Consider the following 26,934-nt stretch of genomic DNA (forward strand, 5'->3'; position numbering starts at 1 on the left):
ACTGGAACAGTTGAAAGAAATCTTCCTTCTTCCCCCTTTCCCAGATCTCTTCAAGGAATCTCCAATCTATAAAGCTCATAATGAGTAAAAAAAATGTGGCTAATATAGATCTAGTATAACCAGAGTGTCACAGAGCAAAAATTCCCTGGGCCCTCTAAATCCTGCAGAGGCATCCCAGATTTTTTTTATATACTGGATTCAATGTACTATTTGTTATAAGGAAAATTATGTTGGTGAAACATAACTACTATTATATGTCATATCATAATGAAGACACAGAAACAATCAATGGGGCAGTAGGAGAACTATTTAGCCATGAGAAAACAATTTTGCACAAGGCAATTTGCTCCTGACATCTCATTCCTCTAGGGAGTCCTGCAAAACAACTTCAAATGAAATGCCTAGGAATAAAATTCATAACTCTGTTGGATATTAAAATGGCCACTAAAAACAGTTCACAGAACAAAGCTACAAAATAACATCTACAAACTTCTCAGCTGTGTGATTAAAACGGTGGTCCCTAAGAGAGCCCAAGGCCAGTTAAAAATTTGGCAACCACCTCTGTAGAATATCCAAAATACAAAATAAGACTGTATGATTGCACCTAGTGGACAAAAAAAAAAAAAAAAAAAAAAGAAATATTTTCCAGACTAGCCTAATTTTCTCACAGGAACCATCAAAACTATACAGAACTGAGTTTATCTGAATTATCCCTGGCTTGGGAGAGCCTTCACCCATAAAACGGATTAAAGCCTTCCCTAAAATAAGACTCAACAAATGAAGACTCCTAGAATTATAAAAGGAGCAAAAAAAAGCCACTGAAAAAATTAAAAGGCTTTTCATTTTACTGTACTAAGCTAAATTTTAAGTGTGATGCAATAAAATGCTAATTCATTGACCTTCCATCTACTACTACTATTTTTTTTTTTTTTTAAATCTTGTTAGCACAAGTCTTACCACTAATTTGAGTAATGTTTGTCAAACGTATAATCTGTATGCTGGGTATGTTTCAACAGAATTTATAGAAGAGAAAGGTGTCATAGCATTCAACATAACTAATCAGAAGGAACCTAAAATAAATACAGTAATCTGAAAATATGATGAATATATGCTTTTTAGAGAGTTGAAGAATTATTTCTCTGCTCAGACTTCCTCCCAAAAGCATGTCAACAATCTCCCACCTACAGGAAAGGACTAGATGCAAAAATAATGTTGCAGGACAACTGCTGTCAAAACTAAAACAAAAAACTCTAATTATATTTGATAAACAATCCAAATGTATTAAATTGTGGTCATTACACATCAGATAGTGAAACATTATTGAGCATAACTGAATTATACATGTAAGCTCTGTGTGGTTTATTTCTTTTCTTTTTATTTTTCCTTCTTTTATAGCAAAATTTTGTCACCGGCAGGAAAAGAAAATGCAGGGGGAGTAAAAAAAAATGTAGTCAATACAATAAAGTATATAATTATGTCAGGGTGCAAATGACATTTTCTACCATTTTCTGTAGAAGGAATTAGTGTCTTCAGACAATACCTCAAGCAGGCAATCATCAGCAAGATGGTTCTACTCTGTCCCGCTCAGTTTTCCTGTCCATAATGTAAACATAGTAATTGCTATACCTGTCTCTCAGACGTACTATGAAGTTCCAACACTTGTTAAAACCTTTGAAAACTGCCTTGCACAAAAAGCCAGAGGTGTGTCACTCCACAAAGGCAAAAAATAAGTAGATGGGGTAATGGAGTGTTGAAACAGGACAGCAGGCAGGCAGCTTGAGCCATTTCTGGAAACACCATGGTTCCTTTAGGAGCAGGGTCTCTTCCAAAAATTCCCAAGGAAAGATCCAGAGTCCCATAATGACAGTTCTCCCACTGAAGCTTGTGAAGTATTTTCAAGACTTCTGATAGAGACATTAAAGAACAGCTATTATACTTTAAAATAGTAGGTTGGAAGGAAAAATGCAGTATGATGTGCAGCATCTTAAGAGCAGATATCCTCCAGACCAATTTCCATTATTATTATTATTATTATTATTATTATTATTATAAATGTTATGTAAAAATCTGATCATTACCCCTAGACAGTTAAATGTACCCCTACTCAGGTAGCCTGTGAAAGGTTTCCCATATTCTAAAGCTTGTAGCAAAAGTTCAACTGAGAAAAAAAAATGCAAGCAGACATTTCAAATAATTCTTTTATCAGGGCCTTTCAAAATGAAACCTTTTCTTTACTTGGTTTTCTCAGATCTTGAGATGCTTCAGCAATAATTTCCCCCAGCCTGGTCTTTCCTCTTCCGTACTATCTACACTGCTTCTCTATTAGCCAATATTTCACCAATTCTACCATTCTTGGACTGAAGAGTCTCCCACTTTAATCACTTGAACATGATACAGCATGAAAAAGCCTAAGATTCAGCTAGATTAGACATAATGTATTTTCTTTGTCTACAGATTAGTGCTCTTATCCAAGAAAGATACTGCCTTAGTCTAAGTTAACAGATTTCATAACCAAAATGGATGCACAGTGGCTCTCTAAAAATGGCTAAATGAAGAGGTTTTTTTCATACCAGAGAAATAATCTTTTATAGCAAATTCAAAGGGGGATACTCAGAATAATGTATGTTTTTACTTTAGATACAAATGGATTTTTAAGATTTGTTTCAAGCTTGCTATGCAATCTGGGAATGGAAGTGGTAAAATTCTATTCTAAATCCTATGCTAGCAATGAAGTTGCAAACTCTGAGTAACTACTGTGTTCCATGCAAAATATCACCAGAATTCCTGTTTTTTGAATAGAATATGTTCAAAAGGCTTTTGTTGAAAATTTCTGTACTTGAAAGTATGTCTTTGAAATACTTTTAGGATTGAATCTTCTAGGATTCTAACCCTTTCAACTGAGGTTATCCTTAAATATGAAGATATAAATGACTGTGGAAAGGATTTTGCTAATATGCCATAGAAAGCATGCAAGAAACATTCATTTTTTTAAAATGTTTACTGTTTAATCATTCTTAATATTCTTTTTTATTGTATATAGTATATATATATTTAGTGTATATTCTTTTTAGTCTATATATATTTAGTGCATATAGAGAGATGTATATACATATTAATGTATAAACAAATATTACAGCTAAAAAAATCAGGGTATAAATAATTTAACACAGAAGTAGAGGCTACATGAGAGCAGATTTACTAGTCATGGAAATGAAACCTGAGTACAAAAATTCATTCCCCAATCTTTGACAGTTGACATTAACATGGAGCCTTATAAATCTGCCCTTTAAGAAATTTCTAAAAGTAAATAAATAAATAAAGCAAGTATCATTCCTCATCTGTTTTTCTTTTCCTGGAAAGCATTCTGAAAGTAATCTTTTTTCCAGACATAGATTATTCTGCACATGGGTGAAATTTTGCTCCTTTTTCCAATCTCCTCAAAAGACTGGGAAAATAAAGATACATTTCAAGAAACAGGACAATGCCAGCACACGAAAGGAATCTTAATGTAAAGTTTAGCATAGATTAACTATATAGGATCCTGCACTATGCAAATTTAATTGTATTTATCAGCACATGTGAGTATCACAATACCATGTCAAGGAGAAGGGAAAAAAAAACCAAACCCCCAGAAAGCCCCCATTTTTCCAACCCAGTAAGTTAAAAAGGACACATTAGAGAACTGCTAATATTTCTCTCTGTAGCTGTCAAGCAGTCTTAAACAATACCTAGTGGCTTTCCCTATGTAATCCCATGTAGTGACACACATTTCACACAGTTCAACTAAACGGCAAAATGCATAAGCACTTTGGAGCCTAAAATGATGCTTCAAAGAATTTAATTTCCAAGTACTCATTTAATAAGGATGTTTGGAGAAAAAAAAAAAAGAAAAGTGAAGAGCTAGTAGTTAGAGAATAAAACCAACCATGTACAATTTAATTTATTTATTAAATATAGATCTACCTTAAGATTGCATTACAAAAGCATATCTGTGGATACATAGGTGTATTAGCCTCTTTGATTTCCATCTCACTTTACAAAAAACAAGGGGGTTTTTAGGCCTATCATTCCTGAAAATTAAATCTAGGACAGGAAAGTCAGCCTTTGTTCTTCCTGCATATATTATACCTCTAGTAATACCTCCGCAGTCTGCCTGTAAACTTGTGCAGATGCACTTAAGTGCCTCTGTAACTGAAACTTTCTAAACCCTTCTATTATTTATGCAAGAAGAAATATATCCCTCTACCCTCAATTCATCTCTGTACTGGATTGCAAGATCTAGCAGAGGACTAAAGAAAAGTAAAACTTTATTTGCTGAATGATGTATATAGATGTGATTTTTAATGTTACCAAAGAATAAACCTGAGGAGCACAAGGTGTCTTTTCAAATTAATAAAATAAAATAGTCCCATTTCTTTATATATATGTACAAACTTTTATATTTTATATATATATATATTAAAAAAAATATTTAAGGTTTTGCCTTTAATAGGCATTCAGCCACTGAAATTGTACCATTAAGTATGCCCTTAACTGGCTATTTGTCCATTTTGAACATCTTAATTCCAAGAATCTGTCTAAAGACTTAAACTGGCATCATTATCCTAGGAACATTTAAGAGTAAATGAATCTAAGGAATAATAAAAGGGTTTGACCTCAGTGTAGGCATACTGTATCAAAAACACTTAAAAGTGTAAAGAGATTGACTTCAGGCAATCTTATTCTCCAATATAATCTATTGCTTGGCACAACAATAAGGGTTCTTCTTCAGCACAATTGCTGGTCATAATTAATTGCAGTAAATGATGCAATTTTTATATACATGAATATTTTTCCTGTGAATTAGGTAACGTTAAGCATCCAAGGAATACAAAAAAAGCACTTAAGTAGCCTCAAGGTCACATGCTATATAAATCATTAAGCCACTGAAAAATAGAAGCCTTTGAAACAAAGACAGGATCGCGAGTTTGCAAGCAGCACAGTCCTACAAAAAGGAAATTCAGATGGCAATGGACATCAGCTATCAAAACTCAATTTACAGAACACAGCCTTTAAATAACAGTAGCAGCCTTTCTCTGGTCAAGTTTTCAACACTGGGTTGCAATCCTCAACACTGGTCTAAAATTTTCTCCTCTTATTTAGAAAGAAATTTATTTTTACATAACTTCAGGATTTCTCTTTCAACCATGTCACTGGTTGAGAGAGCAAGACAATTGTACATCACACAAAAAGTTCTAGTCTTTCTCTTTTAGCTTTTAACAGCAGATGCCTGATTATGCCACTATAACAAATATCTTTGAACTGTTTAACTTACTAACACAGTTAAAAGGAAAAAACCAAAATCCTAAATATGTAATTCATAAAGCAGCATATTTTCCTTAATTAATTTTCTCAAAGTTTACAATATCTGTACTAATTCTCTGTAACTAGATATGTTCTGGATCCATTCTCAGAGAATCTGTGTGGAATAAACATTTGAAACATCTTAAAGACTAACTAAAACCATCTTTCTACTACACTGCAAGGCAAATGATTTTTGGATGTTTTGCATTTTTATGCTAAATAGCGCAGCTGCAATTGATAAAAAGCAATCAAGCTAATTTAAGTCAATCATGTCCAGGAGGTTCTCATCACTTGTATAAAAATGCTCTCACACTCACTTTAAGGCTTTACCACAGCAAGTAGCTTCCCCTCCTCCCTCAAATTTTGTATCTTAAAGTTCCCACTGAATCTTATGCAACAAAGAAAAGGAAATATAATTCTTATGGAATAAGAATCTTTATAGTTTTACGCTATAAACCAAACCTGTATGTCTCATTTGAACAAAAACTTAGGTTGATAGTACCACTTTAGCACAAATAAAATTTATCAAAATACAGCAATGCTGTACCTTTAGTGTACATCGAGCCATCAGGTCAAAAGCAAAGTAAACTTCTAGCACTCGAAATGCACAACTGTTACCCTTCTAATGCATAATCTGGATTACATTACTGACATCATAACATATGTTTTGAATTTATTATTTTGATTTATCAATATGGCACATCACAGCTGCCATCCTGAGTTCCCTCTCAGCTGCTGCATTTGACATTTTAAATGATGATTGTTTATATTTTAAAATTTTGCATTAACTATTGCCACTACATTTTAGATGTATAAAACTATTATAGCCATGCAAGAAGTCTTTCCTAGATGAGAAAAATCCAACATAATGGGTCTGAATTCTGTAATGATTCTTACCCATGTGGCCAACCCCCATGTGCATGTAACTGCTGACACTTTTCAGCCAGCTCAAAAATAATGAAAGAAAGAGAGGCCCTGAACTTCAAAGTATGCCATGCCTTTTTTCCTGTTCCCTATGAGATGGTTATGGGGTTCAGTACAGTAACTGGAGATGGAAGCAGAGAACCACATAACCATGCCCTGGAACTCTTTCTCCTTCATGAAGAAATGAAACCAGGTGACAGCAGGTGCTATCAGATTGACTTAAATTGCTGTCGTAGCTTCTTTTCATGTTCTCTTTAAGCAGCTGCTCATCAAAATCATTTGCTCACTGTTCCCACAGAAGCAAATAGGGAAAATACAAAAACATCAAGAAAATCCTGCAACTAACCAAGGCAAGGTTTGTAAAACATACCTTCGTCTTCAAATCATAAAAACTGCATCTGTCTCAGTGGAGGAAAATAAGATAAAACCACTGAACTAATTTTCCTAATAATTTTTGGTCTACAGATGACACAAAGGTTTTTGTTGGATAAGAAAGGTTCTCTTTTTATTGACAGACTACTATGTATTTTTTTAAATACACTGAACTGTTAAATAACATATCAAATAATAATATAAGCTTTTCATCAAACTGTTTATCTTAGAACTGTAAGTGGATAATAATTCTTGGACTTATGTATGACTCATGATAATTATTGGAATTAATTACACATTGCAACTCTGAACTCACGTTCTAGAAATGCTTCTTTTGGTTATGGATCAGAACACAAAACTCTTCACAATAGCTAAACCAGCACAAAACAAAGCCAACTAACTGGAGGAACAGGCAGCACCTACCTTGGGGGTGTGGAGCCTGTCTCTGGAACGTGTGAGATCATACTCGGACCTCTATGCCTAGTTTGGACTTGCCCAGTACAAGATGGATATTGAAATACTGGCATGAGTCCAACTGAGGCCCCACCTGGATGGTCACAGGACTGGGGCACAAAACGTACCAGGAGAGGCTGAGCCCCAGGTTTGTGCACACTGAGGAAAAAGCCACTGGCAGATCTTGCCGCTGTCTTCGATTACTTAGTGGGAGGGTGCGAGAAGATAGAACCAAAATCTTCTCAAGCATGCACTGGAAAGAGATGAGACGCAACTGGAACATGGAAATTCCACCTTGACATAGAAAAAACACTTTTTTTTTTACCACAAGCTTGGTCAACTACTGGAACACATGCCTAGAGAGGTTATGGAATCCCCACCTCTGAGATATCCAAAACTTGACCGGACACAGCCCTGAGCAACCTGCCCTGCGATTTTGTTCATGAGGTAAGTGGTGAGAATTTTTTATGTAACTGCTTTTAACTATCCTTTCCACAATGAAGTTGAACAAAGATGATCTTTCAAGGTTTCCACTTCCCTAAAAACCATTAAAACCACTACAGACATGAAGTATTTAAAAAGAGAGATTGCCAGTAACTGCAAAAGAGAAATACTCAAACAAAAATGCTTAAGAATTATCCAACCCAACATAAGCAAAGAAGAATGTCAGATTTCAAATCAAACTATCAGCAACCCATCAAAGACAGCTTTTCTTGGGGACAATCCACCCAGAAAAATTGCAAAAGTTTAAATAAAATACAAGGCAGAGTTTACTTATAGGTACATCCAAAATACTACTTTTATTTTTACAGAATTGTGTGTTATTTTAAGTGATAGTAAAACCAACAAGAAAAATTACTATATTCCCAGTTGATATCCCCAGAAATTCTAGAGAATTAAAAAAAAAAAATATGCCAATGACAGGATATGTTGAGAGTGTGCTGAAAACATGCTTAAAGCATCAGACATTTTGAGAAGTAGACATGCAATCTGAAAGCTATTGAAAATCATAAATCATAGACCTGCACACAGGGAAAATCAGGCTAATCTTGTCCTTTATCATGGCATCCTGCTATATTCAGTCATATTTAGCCATTATTATTCACATGCTTTGTTAGCTAGCTATAAGCACTTTTCATTAATATATTTTATTTTAAACCAATTTCCAATATTTTCAGGAAAGAATTGATAGAATAATAGAATGATAGAATAATTATGATCTGTTTTTTAAAAAACATAGAATCATAGAATCATTTAGGTTGGAAAAGACCTTCAAGATCATCTAGTCCAACCATTAACCATGCCCACTAAACCATGTCCTTAAGTACCCTGTCAATGAACTATATTATGCCACTGTGAACAGAAATAAAGACCAGTCTCTTGCCTTCACATCTTTATTATAATAAGGCAAAGTATATTTTAAAGAGGATTTAGCTTGCAAATGGAATTACTCTAGCTAAAATGAAAGAGGCTGAAAACAAGTATAGTACAATGGCATAAATTAGAATATACACTTACACAAGATTTTAGGACTAAATGTACAACCCTGGTAGTGGCAATTACCTTACTGAAGAAGAGTATCAGGTTGGTCAGACATTATTTCCCCTTCATAAATCCACGCTGGCTATTCCAAATCACCTTCTTGTCCATCATATATTTGGAAATGGTTTCCAGGATTACTCCTTTCTTATTATGACCTTCCCAGGGATCGATGTGAGGCTTACCAGCCTGTAGTTCCCTGGATCCTCCTTCTTGCCTTTCTTAGAGTGACATTTGCTTTCTCCCAGTCCTCAGAAACCTGCCCCAACCACCACGACCTTTCAAAGATAATTGACACAATGCCATCAGCACTTGCAGGTACATTCCAGCAAGGCCAGGGGACTTCTGTGTGTCCAGTTTGTTCAAATATTCCCTGACCTGATCCTCCTCCACCAAGGGTAAGCTTACCTGGCCCTGGACTTTTGCACTGGTTTCAGAGACCTGGAATTGCTAGAAGGCATTCAGTACCTTGGCCTTCTCCATGTTCTTTAGAATCAGGTCTCCACTCCCACTCATCAGTGAGCCTGGATTTTCCCTAGTCTTCTGCTGTTGGTGTGCCTGTAGAAACCTTTCTTGTTGCCCTTCACATCTCTTGCTATATTCAAGTCCAGATGGGCTTTGGCTTTCTTAACTCTATACCTGCATGTTCAGATGAGGTCTCCCTATTCCTCCCAGGCCACCTGTGCCTGCTCCCACCCCTGTATCATTCCTTTTTATTTAGCCTCATAATTAGAGGAGGAGGAATGAGAGCAGATGTCAGTTACACAAAAGTGATCATTTGTAAAAATGCATGGTATCAAAACATTCTCATATATTTTAACAATTCCTGAAAGCATTCTTTGTCCAGGAAAAACATACATCATTTAAGCTTACCCTCTCACTAGATATGTGACAGGCTGCTTCAAAATTTATGACAGAAGATGACACAAAGTAAACTAGCCTGCTGCCAGACCACTAGTACACAGAATCATGCTAGAAGAGAAAAAGATAACAGAGGCAACTGGCACTTCAATGCAGATAGGCCTGAACTTTTGCTTGGCTCATAAACCAATGCAGCTGCAGGGCCGGGCAACAACCATGAGTCACCAATGCATATGAGTCTAGGTCAAGTCTGGCAAAGATTTCCTGCCTTATTTAAACTCAGTTTATTTGGTCCAATGGCACTTTTCCTAGAAACGGAGGGCAGGTTGACCACACATGTGTCTGTCTTTATTTGTGGCCTGACACTTGGCAGGATAAACTTCATTATGTTTATGGTTATGCTTAGGAAAACTGTTCTCAATTGTTTCCAGTCTGTTGCAAACATAAACCTACAAGCTGTATGAAATATGTACTATTGTATTTACCACAACTTTATGAAATCATGCATAAAATCCTAAAATGGGATAAAATAAAGGCAACTTCTCTTCCCCTCCCAATTTCTGGCAACATTTCAAAATAAACAAGGAAGCAAACTAATCCTTATATCGAAAGGTCAGCCAGGACCTTATTTACAGGAAAGATAAAACTAAAAAATAAATAAATAAATAAATTAGCCAGTAAGAGAAAAGCAATTTTCGCTTATATCAACTATGTAGAAAGACGAAACAGCTCCACAATGAAGTATCTCTAGTAATTATCTGTGTCTATTAATGAAGAAAATGGAATTTCTTCTAGCCAAAAAGTAAAATGAAATTTACACTTGCCTCAGAAATTAAATAAATTAATAGTAAGGGAAAAGATTACTTTATTGCAACTCAAATAATGTGGATCTGACTAGGTATTGCAGAGAATTAAGGTTTCAATCTTTTATCTGCATACTTTCTAATCTCAGGAACCTTACTGCTCCTGACATAAAGCAGAAAAATTCAGCTATAAATATTCAAAGACAGAAAAGAATGTGGAATTATAGCAAGACGCAAAATACACGTTCTGTTTGAAATTCAGTGTAGTGCAGAGTCCATTAAAAACTGTGCACTGTTATGTTTTAGAGTTCCAAAACACATAAAGGATCAGCAAAGCGAGCATAATCTGGAGCTCAAATGTATCTGAGCACTTTTTCCTCTACAGTTTCCTTCCTTGCCCTGTAAGGACTCTGCTTATTTTTACATGATTTTGCTATGTATCTAAATTTAAAGATGAGAGATGAACCTCCAATACAAATCTTTACAGTAGTAAACCATCTTCCACGGAAGCCACTGACCAAAGAATGACTTCTGTTAGACTGGATATGGCAAGCAGGCATCGTGAACATTTTTTGCAAAAATACAAAGAAAAAGAATCTTAGTAACTTCTATTACTGCTAGTAGTAATTCCTACCAGAAATGTTGTTGTTGTTGTTATTATTTGTCCTAAGTTTTAAGACTACATTAGTGTCCTCAGTGAAGAATATTTCAACTGCAATGTTCCTCCAAATTTACTACTGAAAACCACTGTAAATGTTTTACAATAGGAAGTAACTTTCTCCGATCTTGCTACAGAAATGCTTTAAATTCAACCACAAACAGTACACATACTTGGAAAACAGCAAAATATTATTCATGCAAAAGATTATGAATATATAGAAATGGGCAGATATAGTGGATATTCATTTTCATTTCAATTAGGTATTATAGGAAGACAGCTATAGTATTTATGAATACTATAATCTATTCCAGAATCCAATTTAATGTTGCTCTAATGGTGTTCAGAACAATGAGTAAATGATACAGTGTAAAAGTAATTAAACTAATGGAAAGTATTTTAAGTATTTTCTTGGAACTTCAACAGTTCAAACAGTTTAAAGGGGAAAATAAGTATGCAGTGAACATGATCCAGAAGTGTTTTTATTTACAGGCTCCTCAGTCTTTCCGACCCTATACCAGTCTTGTGCCTGATCTCACAATATAGGGCAGCTGGAAGAAAGTAGTCTTTAAAGATAAGAAACAGCTGTTATGCTTGTTTGACCTGAGGAAGAATTTGAAAGACAAAAGCAAAAGGACATGAGAAAGAAAATAGTCCTCATAAATGCACTATTTGCAGAATTGTTTCAGCCTATTTCTAGCCAACTCTGGTAATAGTATCTGACATGCACCTTGCTTGCATCAAACTTACTTCCACTGAAAGCCAGAAGTAGAAGGGAACCTAGCAAAGGCAATGATGATTCACAAGCCCTATATGAATATCTACAAAACCAACCTATTTTAAAGGAAAATTATTGCTTAACTTGGAAAAAATCAACAACACATATTACAAAATGTCAGAATATCCAGTTTGACCCCTTATGTTAAAATAGGCAGCCAAAGAATTCCTACAGAAACAGAAACCAAAGCATCCTTATCCATTTTATTCTATTTTCTGATCTACTTCTCAATCCAACTTTACACTACTACCAACATTTTCAAAACTCTCTAAATACTTGAGTTCTAACTCCCTGATTTTATCTTGTTAGAGCTTAGTCCTACAACACTTAAATACATTTCTAACATTAATCATAGCAGAACTTTGGCTCAGACAATGTTTAAGCAGCTTTATACACCAGCACTGATGTTCCTATTCCAGAGGTCTTAAGTAGTAGCTTCTTCTGCAATCCCCCTCCACAGTTCCATGCTCCTTTTTCACTCATTTCCTGCTGATTCTGTAGAACACCTGATTTTCTTCATGAAGCTTTAGATTATTAGTAGTACTTGACAAAAATCTCCTCTCCTTTCCTTCTCTTGTAACTATTGCTCCTTCAAATGTATCAGAAATATTCATTTGCATTTTTAAAACAATTTTTTCCACTTTTCTAAACCTTTACTTCTAGCATGGTGCTACTTGCACGGTTTCTTCTGTAAAACTAAAAATGTTATCACACTGAAAATATTCAGTTACTGTTAAGCAAGAATCTTTCCAAAACAGAGATAAAGATCTGTGGCAAAGAGTATACAGTAGAAATTCATCAGGATGCACACGGAGTCTTTAAACAATTACAGCTGCTAGAATGGACACAGGTAGGAAAAGTATGATCATATAAGAGCGAGAAACCTACAAAATATGGTGTCTGTAGCAACATCAGCAAACCTTGGCATTTTCATCACTTTTCACATCCCACGCTTCCTTCTCAAAAAAATGGAAATAACATTGAAAATCATAGGAGTAAATTGATCTTCTGTGTGAGAAAGAATGCATATTCAACAGAGAAGTACAGAGGAAACAATTCAAAGCTTTTCTTCTTTATGTTTCACAGAACAGATAATAACCAAAGGCAATTATACAGATTCAAGTTACTTAATGCCACATAATGCTCTTTCTTTAACAAAGATTACTGCATTACAAATTTTATTGCATAGAAATAATGTAACTAATGCTAGCAGGGGGAAAGTATACAATTCTGTACAGGAAACACAAATGCAAAGGATTTGTTTGAAGAGCTAAGATTTAAGTTATAGTGCCATACATTAAAATAATCACAGGGAAAGAATCAAAGAATCAAACAAATGGAGAACTGCACCACAGTCAAGCAACTGAACAGTTTACTAACATCATTAACCACTTACATGACCAAAGATCTAAAAAGAACATTTTTCAAAGGAGACAGATGATTTCAGAACTTTGTTACAAGCACTTTTTACCTAGTCAAGTCCAGCAAATGTTAATTAGCATCCTGCCTTTGAGAACATTTTGTATTTTAATTAAATTAAATTCACAGCCTTCTCATTAACTACATATCTTTTAAAATTTTTGCTCTAAGGACATTAATATCCTTATTTAACTAGGTGCTATCATGCACAGTAGTTGTTTAGCCCAGTTTCTTTTTAAGTTAGACCACTATTTTCATGGGTCACTATGCACAACTGCAATTCCTCCTTGCAACAACTGGAAACTAAGATGATTGTTCCCACATGTCTGTGCCAGCCAAGGGTCCACGAGGATTTTTATTTACTAAAGCCTTAAGGCTACACAACTTAACTGCCATGACTTACCACGGTAGAGCTGTGAAGTACCAAATCTACTTCAGGAGGACAGCTTTCGCCACACATGTACTATCCTTCATTTGTCTAAATGAAACAGTACATTTATGTCTGGGTTTCTATTTTGTCCAATTTATAAAATGAAAAAGCAGCTTTCGCTTTAACAGAAAACAAAAACAGAAGCCACAAAACTGGAATTCCATTAAGTTTACCACACCAGCTAGTTGAAGATATACCAAATAATGACAGAATCAAATTATTCAGGAGAAAATGCAGCTGCTGCTTCTTTTGCGGGAGATAATTTGTAAATATTTTTTACCTGTAACAATGACAAATCTTTCAAAAATTCTCACAGCCTGCATTACTTGATGATTTTAAGTATTGAAAGTACTAAAGAAATGTAAAGTATTATGTAATTATATTATGTTATCACTTGGGACACAAAGTGTATAAATTCTGTTTGCCTTAGCTGATCTTATCTAGTGGTTTCCCTAAATATTAGCAGGTCATCTGTGAAACCATTGATCTTTCACAAGCTTAGATTCTTACTTTCATTTTCCCCTGTCATACTAACACCTAGAGATTTCCTTCCTTCTAAAAGTTAAACGGGGGGGGCGGGGGGAAGCCACCCACACCACCACAAAGCTATAAGGAAAATATTATTCAGAATCCTACCAAGAAAAGAATCAGAGAGCCATCTGAGGTCTACTGTCAGTATGAGCCATCTGAGGTCTACTGTCAGTATGAGCATCTCCAAAGATTTCTGAATGACCACAGCTGCAGAAGCTTTTTTATTTCAAATGGGCCGTATCTCCTACTTTGTTAAATTCCGCTCCTGCTACGAGCATGATTTTTTCCTCTGCAGAGATAGAGGGCAGGAGAATGTATCTTTGCACTTACCACAGGCTTGAGTGTTGGGGTTAAGAGCAACTGTGAGCTAAGAACTCTGTTATCTATGTTAGGAAGTACAGATCTCTTCAGTGAACAAGGATGCTCCCACACTGATTCACTAATTAAAAAAAGACACAGTTTGTATCTCTGGCCTTAGTCTCAGCACAAAGGCTGAACTGTCCCACATTATATCCCTGCATTGCATTCTTAACACCCATATTAAAAAGAAAAAAGAATTAAAACCAGCAACAAAACACAACCCTCACACTGGTACTGTGTAAGAATTAAAAAAGCCTACCTTGTCCCTACCTTTGTATAGCAAACTTTTACCTAGCTGTATGTACCCTACACAAGGATCAGCTTCACCAATGATTTGCTATCTTCTTTCATTTTTACCCTAAGATAGCAGACACAAAACACCAGCCACCATTGCCCTTTCTCTCTTTCACTTTTAGAAACACATAGCCACCTGTCTTTGGCCTTAGGCTATTCATGGCTTATTCACCAAACCACGGCCTCCAGTCTCCCTTCAGTCAGAGGACTTAACTAATGTCTTCCTTTAAGTGACTCTAGCCCGTTCTCCCCAGCTGTCTCTTAAGCATAAAAACCAAAAATACGTAAAACTACTTCACTAACTTCTCCTCACGCTTCATCATTATAGCAATATGTGCAAAACATCATTAACAGTTTCAGACCGGGGGATTACGTCTACAAGTTATTACACTAATTACAACATCTACAGAATCTATGTGTTCCCCTTGGTTTTACAACAATCTGGTGAAATTTCAATACTGTTTTGAGGTGGGTTTTCCTTTGCATTTCTTTGTATACAGTGCCAATATACTAGGACCATAACTTGGCCCCTTTAGACTTAGTCACAATATAAGCAGTAGTAAAAGTATACAAAGAGTAATTTCTGAAGCAATCCTATTGAAGCTCCTCTCAAAACATCTCCAGTTAGAGCAAAGGTTTTAAATTGGTAGATAACAGTACTAATATTTTTCTAATCATTTCCATCCACTAGAATCAAGCCTAATTGAAGCTTAATTTATCTTATCACAGTAAATTTTGCTTGGTTATAAAAACCCATTAAAACTGTCTAATTGAATATTGTTTTAAATGGCAACAAGGTAATTTTCTGTAAATCTAAGAACGGGGCGGGGGGGGACAGTTATTTATCACTTTAATTAAATAAAATAGACAAAAATGAGAAGTGTTTTGACAGCAAGATAAATCTAACATTATTAAAACTATTTGTCCCAAACAACTTGCATAAAGTCTTTACACATCAAGTATACAGCCCTTATCTTTGTACTTTCATCTTTCCCGTTTTCTTTTTATCTGTGTTTTCCTGTCTCTGGACACTACTTTCTACAGGCCCCACAAATGGAACTTTCCACTCTTTCAGTCGCCTTTCCCTCAGGCAATTCCATTTCAATTTTTTATGAAATAAAAATATTGGTGTCCCCAAAAGGAAGACAGAACATTTAAAGCTACTATCAAGAATGGATTCAGTTGTGTGTGTGTGTGTGTGTGTAAATAAATTAATCAACATTTAATCTTTCTCTGGATAAATGAATACTAGTATATAACTCACAAAGCAGAAAAAACACATCTTTGGGACAGTATTACCTATCATGTATTTGAGAGAGCTTCCTCTGTAGTACCATAGAGTCGCTGAGTTTGGAATGGGTCTCAGGAGGTCACTGGTTCAACCTCCAGCTCAAAGCACAAACACTGAAATCAGACCGTGCCATTTGATGTGCCTTTGAACAGTCAAGTCTTGAAATCCTACAGCAGATAGACAAAAACCACTTTGCTTCACAGTTTACTTCTGTTTAAATATGGCATTTTGCTAATCTAAGTGTGCTTTCAGTTTAACTCTTCAAATTTACTGCCTTGCCACTATGCTCCACTCTCCTGTTCTAAACTGTCACAGGGGCCCACAAAACATGAAAACTGTATAAAAAGTAAAATGGCTGGCAAATTCCACCTGAGATAAAGCTCTGTTTGAAATATGGAACACACTATCAAGAAAGCTGTGAACAGCTGTGGAGTGACAGAGAGAGTAAATGGTACACAAGCCTCCAGAATGGTGCTTTTTACAGTGGGTGATCTTTCCTTTGCACGCACAGCAGATCTACCAGAACAATACATTGGCAGTACAGCAAAGAGACCACACTGAAATATCTGGCCCAGCCTGGTTTGAAACAAGAAGAAAATCACAAAACAATAGAAAAATTCAATTTCAAAGTAAAACTCCAACTTAGAAAACTAAAAATGTGAGAGTGAAATAAACGTACTTATACATTATTACTGTAAAATTAAAAGCAGATTTACAGTTCAAGCAATATCAAATATCAACATTGTAATAGAAAAATAAAGTGTTTGTAGTTTTGTTCCAAGTATTTTGCGCTGTCTGCTTTTATTTGCTCTTTATGCAAACTAAAAACTGCCAAGAAGTCAATCATTTTACAGCCCTTCTCTGTAAACAGATCTGTTTAAAGAAAAAAGAGACTGCAATAAATACCTAATATAATCACCTTCCCTCTTCATTTTTATTAGGTTTTCTATATTAATACATGTATGCTGAACTCATCAGCATTCAGTTACAGCACAGACCACCTATTTTTCTAATCCATTTTCTCCATTGACAGGACTATGCTCACAATTTACAAAATTTCTTTGTAGACATTTACTTGTTTCACAGTTCATTAACCCTCAAACAGCACACCTGCCAGTTTGCGAATATGTTATCTAAAGCAATGATACACTAACTAATAAAGTGCTAAGTATGTTTGTGTCACAATTGCTTATGAAATGAATGTTTTTCTCCACTGAGCTACACAGCTGAAATTAATTTATTTGCATCAATTTATTTAAGCTTTTTTCCTGATTATAAGAGCAGTAGTTAAGCATCAGTCACTGCAAATATGCACAAATACAGTCTCAAACTGTACCATCTACCACTCAAAAGTGTACAAATGGTAGCGTCTCATCTTTTTAAAACATCAGAAAGGATCATTCATACTGTTTAACCTCTTTCCCTCTGCAGTAAGACTACAAGGCTTCATTTAAAAATTAACATCTATAGCTTTTTCACAACAGCAAGGAAAATGTCAGCAAGTCTAATATTCTTCCTTTTAATAATTTTCTATGGAGCACAGCGACATTTTCAGTGTTCTGTAGCTGAAGTAGCCTGACCTTGGCTCATTTTTATCTGACCTCAGGGTTTTCACATCATTAATAAAGAGATAATCAAAACAAAAGACTACATACATTAGGGTAAGAAAAGTTGCATAGTTTGGCACTATTATCATATATACCCTTAAAAATGGAACAAAATGAAACACACGTAGCAGAGTTGGTGAACCTTCTAAGGACTGGTTCCAAACATTTTTCCTACTGGCAATAAACTATTTTCAGACCTCCCAACTCTGGCCACCATGATAGTTATTGCTTTACAGGATTATATCTTTTTGTTTTAGTTGTCAATAAAACTTCAAATGATAGCTGTTTAAGTCAAATAAACCTATTAAAAAAACCCCAAAATACTGACATCACTGAGAACAGAAACACCGTGCAAAAAGCACATTTTGTTTAGATCTAGACTTAACATATTTACTGTTGGTTTTAAATTTTCTCACATCATGTGACAAAGGGCCATTGTACCTGAAATCTGATCCAATTACCATTGTTTAAAGGAAATAAACTATACTCATCAAAAAAATCCAGATGTCCTCTTATTTCTGATGATCTGCTATAACACATGTAAAACAACTATCTGAATAAACAGATATCCTAATCATGCCTCTCAATAGTAGTAAACATTCTGCAGAAATTAAGAATCATTATAACTCTGCTTACACTTCATTTCTAACTTTTGAAACCAGCTATGTAAGAATGAGCTCAAACTTAAACTATACTTCTAAAGTAGTAACATTTTCTAAGCTAATTTTGCTAAGACATCATAAAAATTCCAGACTTGAAATGATATAAAAAAAATCCCTATTCTACTGAATAACAAACACTAATAAAAATCACCAACAAAGAAAGTGAAACTAATGAACTTCCAGGAATACTTGAACTACAAGAAAATATAATTAATACCAACAGATTACTTCTAAGCCTCATGCCCTATTAGACCTGGAATGCAAGAACCATGGAGGGAAGTGGAGGATTATCAAGTAGAATCAGGGCACTCAAGTAGAACCAGTATTGTACCCCAGGGGTCAATACTGCATCCAGTCTTGTTCAACATCTTCATTAATGACCTGGATGATGGAGCAGTGTGTAGCCTCAGCAAGTTTGCTGATGGTACAAAACTGGAAGGAGTAGCTGATACACCAGAGGGTGATGCTGCTGTTCAGAGGGACCTCGACAGGCTGGAGAAATGGGCTGACAGGAACCTCACGCAGTTCAGGGAAAGGAAATGTAAAGTACTGCACCTGGAGAGGAACAACTCCATGCACCTGTATATGCTGAGGTCCACCCAGCTGGAAAGCAGCTTTGCAGAAAAGGACCATGTGGTCCTGGTGGACACCATGTTGAAAACCACCAATGTGCCCTTGCAGCAAAAAGGCAAACAGTATCCTGGGTTGCATTAGGAGGGTTGCCAGCAGGTTGAGGGAGGTGTTTCTTCCCCTCTATTTATCAGCGGTCAGGCCACACCTGGGGTATTGTGTCCAGTTCTGGGGTCCTCAGTACAAGAGAGATATGGACATACTGGAGAGAGTCTGGTGAACTGGCCACAAAGTAATTAAAGGATTAATTAAGGGCTTATTAAAGAATTGGAGCATCTCATATGAAAAAAAAGCCTGAGAGAGCTGGGACTGTTTAGCCTAGAAAAGAGAAGGGGGCATCTTATCACTGTATATAAATATCTGAAAGCGAGGCTGTAAAGAAGATGGAGCCAGGCTTTTCAGTGGTGCCCAGTGACAGGACAAGAGGCAATGAGCACAAACTGAAACACAGGAGGTTCCCTCTGAACATCAGGAAACATTACTGTGAGGATAACTGAGCACTGGCACGTGTTGCTCAGAGAGGTTGTGGAGTCTCCATCCTTGGAGATATTCAACATCCATCTGGACATGGTCCTGGACAACCAGCTCTAGGTGGCCCTGCTTGAGCAGGGGGCTTGGACCAGACGACCTCCAGAGCTCCCTTCCAACCTCAAACATTATGTGATCCTATGAATCACATCCTGTTTCATCATATGCAGCTGCTGTCTCCAAAACCTGAAGATAACCTGCAGAGTACCATTATTAAGCTAAACAATAATAAAAGGCTTGTTATGAAGTAACTGAGATCCTGTTGAGGATTTTTTTTTTTTTTTTATGACAGGATTTACTAAGCTGATTTAATTACAAGGTGATTACAAAGCAATCCTATTTAGGCAGGAAGTTGACACTGCAACTACAAATACCTTATTCAGCTGAGGATTAGAACTGGCCTTTGATGGTTACTTTCACCTCCAGAAAGAAGCCCTTCAAAGCAGGTTATGAGCATGTTTTAGGACACCATTAAATTCTACAGTGACAATTAACAAAAACTATCTATTCTACAAATAGACATTGTGGACATGCAGGAAGAAAGGAGTGTGGCTTAATGCAGGCCAAAATGTTATTAACTTTACTCATCTGGGAATGACCAACAATAGTTTGTACAGTACAAAATTCCTTCCATAATGATTTCCACCTGCTGGAGGGCTGCCATTTGCCCTGCATCTCTCTGCAGCTGCTTTCCCATCTGCTGCTGGAAGCCATTGCTCTCCCTTTAGATAAGACCTGAGACCTGGAGATAGAAGATTCAGTTGCTCTAAGCAAACAAAATCTTTTCCCAATTCCCAGTTGTGGAGAACAAAACCTGCTATGTCTAGAATCATTGCTCGATTGCTACCACAGCACAGTCTAGGCCTTAGCTTAGTCAGCTCAAAACTCAAGTCTCAGAGAAAGCCCAGCTGGCAAAGCAGTATTTTTATTCCTCATCCACGTACACTGGCCGGCCACATGCTTGATCATCATGTAAATGACACTTGCTCATTTTCAGGTCTGTGGTAAGAAGGATCCTGGTTTTAACGCACAGAAAGCTCTGCTATCCTGTCATGGGTCTCTCGTTGCAAGGATTGTATTTTCTGCAGGAAATGTATGAGCTTCATTAGAGGAGCTTTGGGGGTTTTGTTTTGTTATTTAATTTAGCACAGCTTAATATATATACCAGAAACAAAACATCAATGGCCTCTGCTGATACTTGGAATTAGCGCACATTTAGTCTCTCACACATAACCAAATGTAACATTTTCAGCAAAGGTTCATATGAGAGAAACATTCCCTCTACTCCCCCAGAGTTGTCCAAACTAAAGATTAAGTGGAAATGTAAAAGGTCCTTTTGAAAGACAGGGTATTTCTGACTACTGAAGACAGACGTTGTTGAGTTATATGAAGTTGATATTTGCGAAGTGATTACCAAAAAGGCTCCCCATAAAACTAAGAGTTGGTATAGAGGGAGTGCAGGAATATTTTATTCTAAGGCATCATTTTGAATTTTCCTGTCTTGCTGCATCACATTTAGTTTGTACGGGATGTAACAGGAGAATGCAGCCTGAAGGCATGAAGTTGTTAATTGAAACGTATAATGAAGCATACAATGAAACAAACAAAAAATTTACTTAATTCTTATTGCCACATATTGGCCTCCTAGTTAGTCAAAATATATGAAGGGCAAATAAGCAGGCAAAAGAAATAAGAGAAAAAAGAAGGCATTTCGATCCTGAATAAGAAAAAGTGCAAGCAGCACAAACAGCCTGCTTTCAACCATCTCATAACTGACTAACGTTAGGAACAAGATCAGCTCTAACAACCCTCAAACTTATAGCGTCCAATGAGTGGTCTATAGCCTTAGTAATTAATTTTTACAGAGGTGTCTTCTTGTGGCTTATTTTAAGGATGTTTCTGGGTTTTGTCAAAATATTGAAAAGAAACAAGGACTTTGGCCTACGGGAGTAGATGTAGCAATCTACAAATTCAGCCGCTGTCCAGCTTTTGTGTTCCTCGGAGCTCCAGCACATTTCTCCAGAACGCCCACAGTTTAACAGACTCTCTCTCCAATAAACTGCACACCCAGTCTGGAAGTTGTAACATAATAGTTTGTGGAGAAGAGATATCCTGGCAATCATTTTTAACCAGAAAAACGCCCTAGCATACAGCAGGGTGGTAAGGAATGTGCCAAAACCCCGAGGGTTTTAAAAATATGCAACAATAGCACATCATTAGAACATGCAGGTCAGCCTTGAAGAATCTTATTTTCTAATCTGTGAAATTGCTTGGACACAGAGCTCTGTCACTTGTTTTCATGACTGTTAGAGAAAGCAAGTAACATTCTCACATAGTTTACACAGCAATTTTTGACAAATCCTGTGTTTGGTTATATGAGCGTATTTCTTATAGCTAGCTGAAACCTACTATAAGACTCTATTCCAGGAAACAAGACTGGAATAGGTCAGTAGTTTTAAGGAGCTCTTGATTCAAAGTCTATTCAAAAGAGGTGAAAAGTATGTTCAGACTAACCACATATCTTTTGCGAGCCTCAATATTATTTAACTCCAGAAACCACCCTTCATTTCCAACCCCTGAATAACTAATCTTCTACATGGAAAGTTGTACAGCCTGTGACACACCTACAATAGCCTCGAGGCTTTAAAATAACAAAAAGTACAGTTCTTTCCTGATAAGTCCTGACTTGAGAAACTAATGGATGCACAGTGTGCTTTATTTCTACCTACATAACGTGAAGGATCTTTTTCAGCAGATTTGAGATGCGCTACATCTCCACCATCAAGTACAGGAAAGCAATAAAACATTCAGTGCATCTTAAATGGACAAAAAAATAAGATGTAATTAATATTGCCCGAAGTATGCATGTTATTAAAGTCTTTCAAGATCAGGTACATTGCTGACATAATTTAAAGTTTAACACAGGTTATTTAAAGTCTCTGCCTCATGGGTAAATGGTGCATGTAAAAACATACCCTGTAACGCTATCTTTTCAAAAGTAAATAAAAGAGATTTTGAGGCAAGTGAAGTTATTTCCCATTTTAAATCTGCTACTAGAACAAAACTATTTCATAAACCATTGCAAACAGTGGCTGCATCAATACACGTGTATAACTGGAATTGGAACTTGTTTTCTTTATGTTGCTTCTAGTGCATCTTGAGATGTACCATACCCCAGAATGAAGTCTGGTATTAACCCAATACTCAGAGGCCTTCATTTTTGTATGATCTCCCACGAAAAAAAAAAAAAAAAAAAGAAAAAAAATAGTTACATTAATGTGACCCTTCTGCCAAAAGCCTCCTATACATGAACAGACAATTACAGCAAACTAAAATTACTTCCCATAAGAGGTGGGCATAATTCACCAACTTTCCCCAATTCCCTTTACAAAGATATCTTAAAAAGAGAAAAGAAACTCAAAAAACTGTTGTCTGATAAAATCATTACCTATACCCTACTCAAAGCAGAAAATGGAAATCACCTAGATTCCTATGGCGAATATAAAATAGTTTGCAGTGTTTCAGAGCTTCATCTATTCATGAGATAATGTAATTACTGAAGGCAATAATGCATATGAAATAAACCCCACAGTTTCTGAAGATTCAGTCACAAACAAATTCAGGCTCAATTGATTTATCAAGTCCATGCAGAGACAGCCTTAAGTGTCTAGAACCAAGGTATACCATGAGAACATTTATGAGTTGTTTTGTTTCATTTTTAAGTCTCATATCTGCAATGACTCACATAGCTTACAGTGTTATCTCATTCAGAAACAAACCAAAGCTTGTCATTAGAATGCTTTGGATTATACAGAAGTAAAGGGTTAATTAAAATAAATAATCAAAACCAGGAACTGATATCTTCCACTGAACAGAAATTATACGGAACACATACCTAAACAGATTATTTTTTTCATTGAAAGCTGGAAGAATCTCATGATTTGTATGAAATATCACAATCACTTATATTACAAATAACATGATATTAGGCCAAACAAAAGGGATTCATTCTCTGCTATTATAAAGCATTCCTTCTATCAAGCTACCTCTCTGATAATTTTAACATTAATTTTTCATTTGGTTTCCCTAAGAGACTAACAATAAGCAGACACAATAAAACCGATTGTCACCTGCACACTAACAGGCAATTACAGCTCATTTTAACTTAAATTGCTTCATGTAAAAGCTTCAAGCTCAACTGCCTTATGCAGAAACTGGGAAGAAGAGGAATTGAATACCTGTCAGAAACCAACTGGTTCTCCACCAGGACTGCACAATCCCAGCAGCCCTTCATCAATAGCACTGTAGATTCAGTTCTTTTTACCACTGCCCATCTGCCAGCCATAAGACTGTAATACCTTGAATACATATCAGTCTGATAAAGAATTAGGAAATCAAATCAGCAGAGAGCCAATGGAATTCATCACCATCCTCAGCAGAATGAGAGGTAATACAAACCTTGCAAAACAGATTTGCACAGCTAAAGATTTAAAATATGTAATCTTTACTACTCAAAAGCTAGATTGAGATCTGCCAACATTGCTGGAGTTTTTGCCCTTGTTCTATTGTGATTATTTTGTATTATATACATATGCTGGCTAGCCCATTAAACACAAGCTGGAAATTCCAAGATTTCATCTGTATCTTCTTAATGTACAGAGGATAAGACACACAGCACAGAGGGATAATCAGAATCTTAGGAATATTTATTTCCTGCTTCCATAAGACTGATGAGTTTAAGCTGTTTTTTCTCCTAGAACTTTGTTTGCCAGAAATTTGAAACATTCTGTAAGATTCCTGTATACCTTAAATAATATACTTCTCTGAATAGAAACTATTTGCACTGTATGACTGAATTTCACAGGTATTTCTGCTTCTTGAAAGGGGTACACACATTAAAATAAAATGAATAAGTTATAATAGGAATCAATCTAATCAGTATTGTGTGCTCCAAGTCTATGAAGTTTTTTAAAACCCCAGGAAATGAATTTATGGACAACATTTTTAACACTGGATTTACACATTCCCTCAAACGTGACAACCATCTCAACCGTATATTCCATTACCCATATTTTTAAGATCTGACTTTGTAGATACATACATAACTAATGCACTGGCCTGTTTTAAAGACTGAAATTATTCATATGTTAAAATAAAAGTTGATTGCACTCAAAACAATAATCACAGATTAATATCATCCATCCTTCAACAGATCCCTTCAAAATACTTCAGTAGCTTCACTATTGAGAATAGAAATACACAGTAGAAAAGAAGCATCAAGCCAGATCAATCAAAAGGAAAACTCAGTCAACTAACAGATGAAGAAACAAGGAATGAAATCACAACAATCAAGTCGTTAAGGCCCAGCTCAATGCATTGAAGCCAATGAGAATTAGGCACAAACATTTTCTTAAAATGCAATCACAGGTGCTTCTAAAAAAATTCTAGAATGAGAGCTGGTGTACTACCAAAAAATATATACCAAATATATTGGCATTTAAAGGGTTTTAAATTATTTCACTATTCTTTAACAAATTGCCTTTTACACAGACTCGCAACAAACACATCATCACGTTGACACATGCTATTAACTAAATATTTCTATTGCATTTTATGATTAGAAGATACAATACCTCTGTCTGAAGTATGGCAGCTCTCTGTTCTTTGGCAGTAAGTGACTCTTTAAGCACTTCAATGTGTTGCTTGCAATCTGAATTCTGATTGCTAAGGGTTTCAAGCTTAGTTTGTAAGGCAAGAAGTTCTGATTCTTTCTTTGAGAGTTCTTGTTTCAGTTGGTCAATCTGTAATGGGGGAAAAAAAGGTTAGATCATTAATTTCATTTCCAATTCATAGTTGCACTTGAAATCCAAAAAGTGTGAATGGCCATGATATGACAACACAGACACCTGTAAATTCTGGAAGAGAATGAAGATTCAGACTTTTTACATGCACAACTTCAGTTTAGTTTCTTGTAATTTAATGTAGCCTGTCTTAAGAATGATTGCCCTGCTGTTGCAGAAGTTAAAAGGAAACTCTTAAAGATTATACATGATGATTTGGCCTATAAATTCACCATGGACCTCACTTAAGTTCAAAGGAATTTATCCTGTGTGAGGCAAGTCTGGCAGGACAGCAAAAATGCATAGGAAAAAAAGTGTTCATAAAAGTATAAACTCAATCCAATAGCCTATTCCTTCCAACAGCATGATTCTTGTGATTTATCATTGGCCAGAGCAAATCAAGGTTTTTTAGGAGACTGATAAGGAAAAGCAGGGATCTTAGTAAGGAGAGAAAAACAGAGAAGTGGAATTTTAACCTTGTAAATGTGTTGCTGTCCACCTTCTTGTAAATGTATTGCTGCCCACCATCCCCACCTCCTTTTTTCCTCCCTGGCAGTTTATATGGAATTCTCAGGTACTAGGAAAGCTAAGCCAAGGAGATTAACTTAAGAGAAGTCTGGGGAAAATGTTATAAAAAATTCCACAGAGTGAACGGTCTGCGAGATTGTAAAAGTGTATCCTAGGGGAAACACCAGAAAACCCAGTCACTAAGACGGAGCTTCTGAATTTAAGTGAATTTAAGGTTCGTCAGTAAATGTCATGGAATTGTGATTATTCTTCCCTTTCCACAATGATAAATGGGAGGGGTAGCTACAGAATGCAAAAGTGTGGTGGATTTAGAATATATGAAGCTGAACAAAGCACTGGACAATACACAGAATGATGCTAAAGGATGGTGAATTAGGTGACATAACTATTCTTCTTAACAGCCTGTGAAATAACACTGGTCACCAGATGAGTTCAGATACATCATCTCATGAGGATTATTTGAAATAAAACGCCTCAGTGCATCTGCATAACTCAGAGAAACCACACTTCCTTTACATTTGGAAAGTTTTTTGATGACTGTAAGGCCTAGATTTCTTCTTTAAAATTCAAGTTTCAATCCTGCAACAACCGGAGAAGTGCTAGAAGAGCTCTTTCCATTCTCTCCCATCAGCTGCATCCCAACAGACATTTGGGATACAAGAAATCTAGAAGGGCTAGATGGAAGGTGATACAAAAATCCCCAGGAAAAAAAAGAATATGTATCCACAGGCTGACCCTACTCAACCAAATCCTAAAGATGCACATACTAAAATATTTCACAGATTCAATATTGTATGGCACAGTCACTGAAAACATTTACTGCTGATCAAAATATTTCTATTTTGCTTTACATTGCAAGTATATTCTCTAAAAATTAAATTTAAAAGATGTTTCTTCTAACTATAGTCCATATGCACATCTTAACATATTTATTCCTAATTTCTCTTTATAAATATCAGTATGTTTGTCTACCTGGTTAAGGTACTTGTCCAGCCACCCCTGAGCTACTGTATAAAATCAAGAATCTATACGGGCACTAAAAGCAATCACCTTCACAGTCTGAAAATATCAAAATAAGAAAAG

General features: G+C 35.9%; 1 protein-coding gene across 12 annotated transcripts in view; it reads right to left on the bottom strand.

The window, feature by feature from the left end:
• ERC2 (ELKS/RAB6-interacting/CAST family member 2) overlaps positions 1-26,934 on the bottom strand; it is a 534,400-nt gene that overhangs the window by 360,288 nt on the left and 147,178 nt on the right. For all 12 annotated transcript variants that reach the window (XR_003920743.2, XR_003920742.2, XR_003920751.2 and 9 more), the window contains one exon: positions 25,117-25,284. Coding sequence is in view for 1 of the 12 variants with exons in the window: in XM_029996089.2 (XP_029851949.1) it covers positions 25,117-25,284 (168 nt within the window). In the remaining 11 variants the exon portion in view is untranslated. The remainder of the gene's footprint in view (positions 1-25,116; positions 25,285-26,934) is intronic.

Source organism: Aquila chrysaetos, chromosome 20 (assembly GCF_900496995.4).
Source record: "Aquila chrysaetos chrysaetos chromosome 20, bAquChr1.4, whole genome shotgun sequence".
Taxonomy (NCBI): Eukaryota; Metazoa; Chordata; class Aves; order Accipitriformes; family Accipitridae; genus Aquila; species Aquila chrysaetos.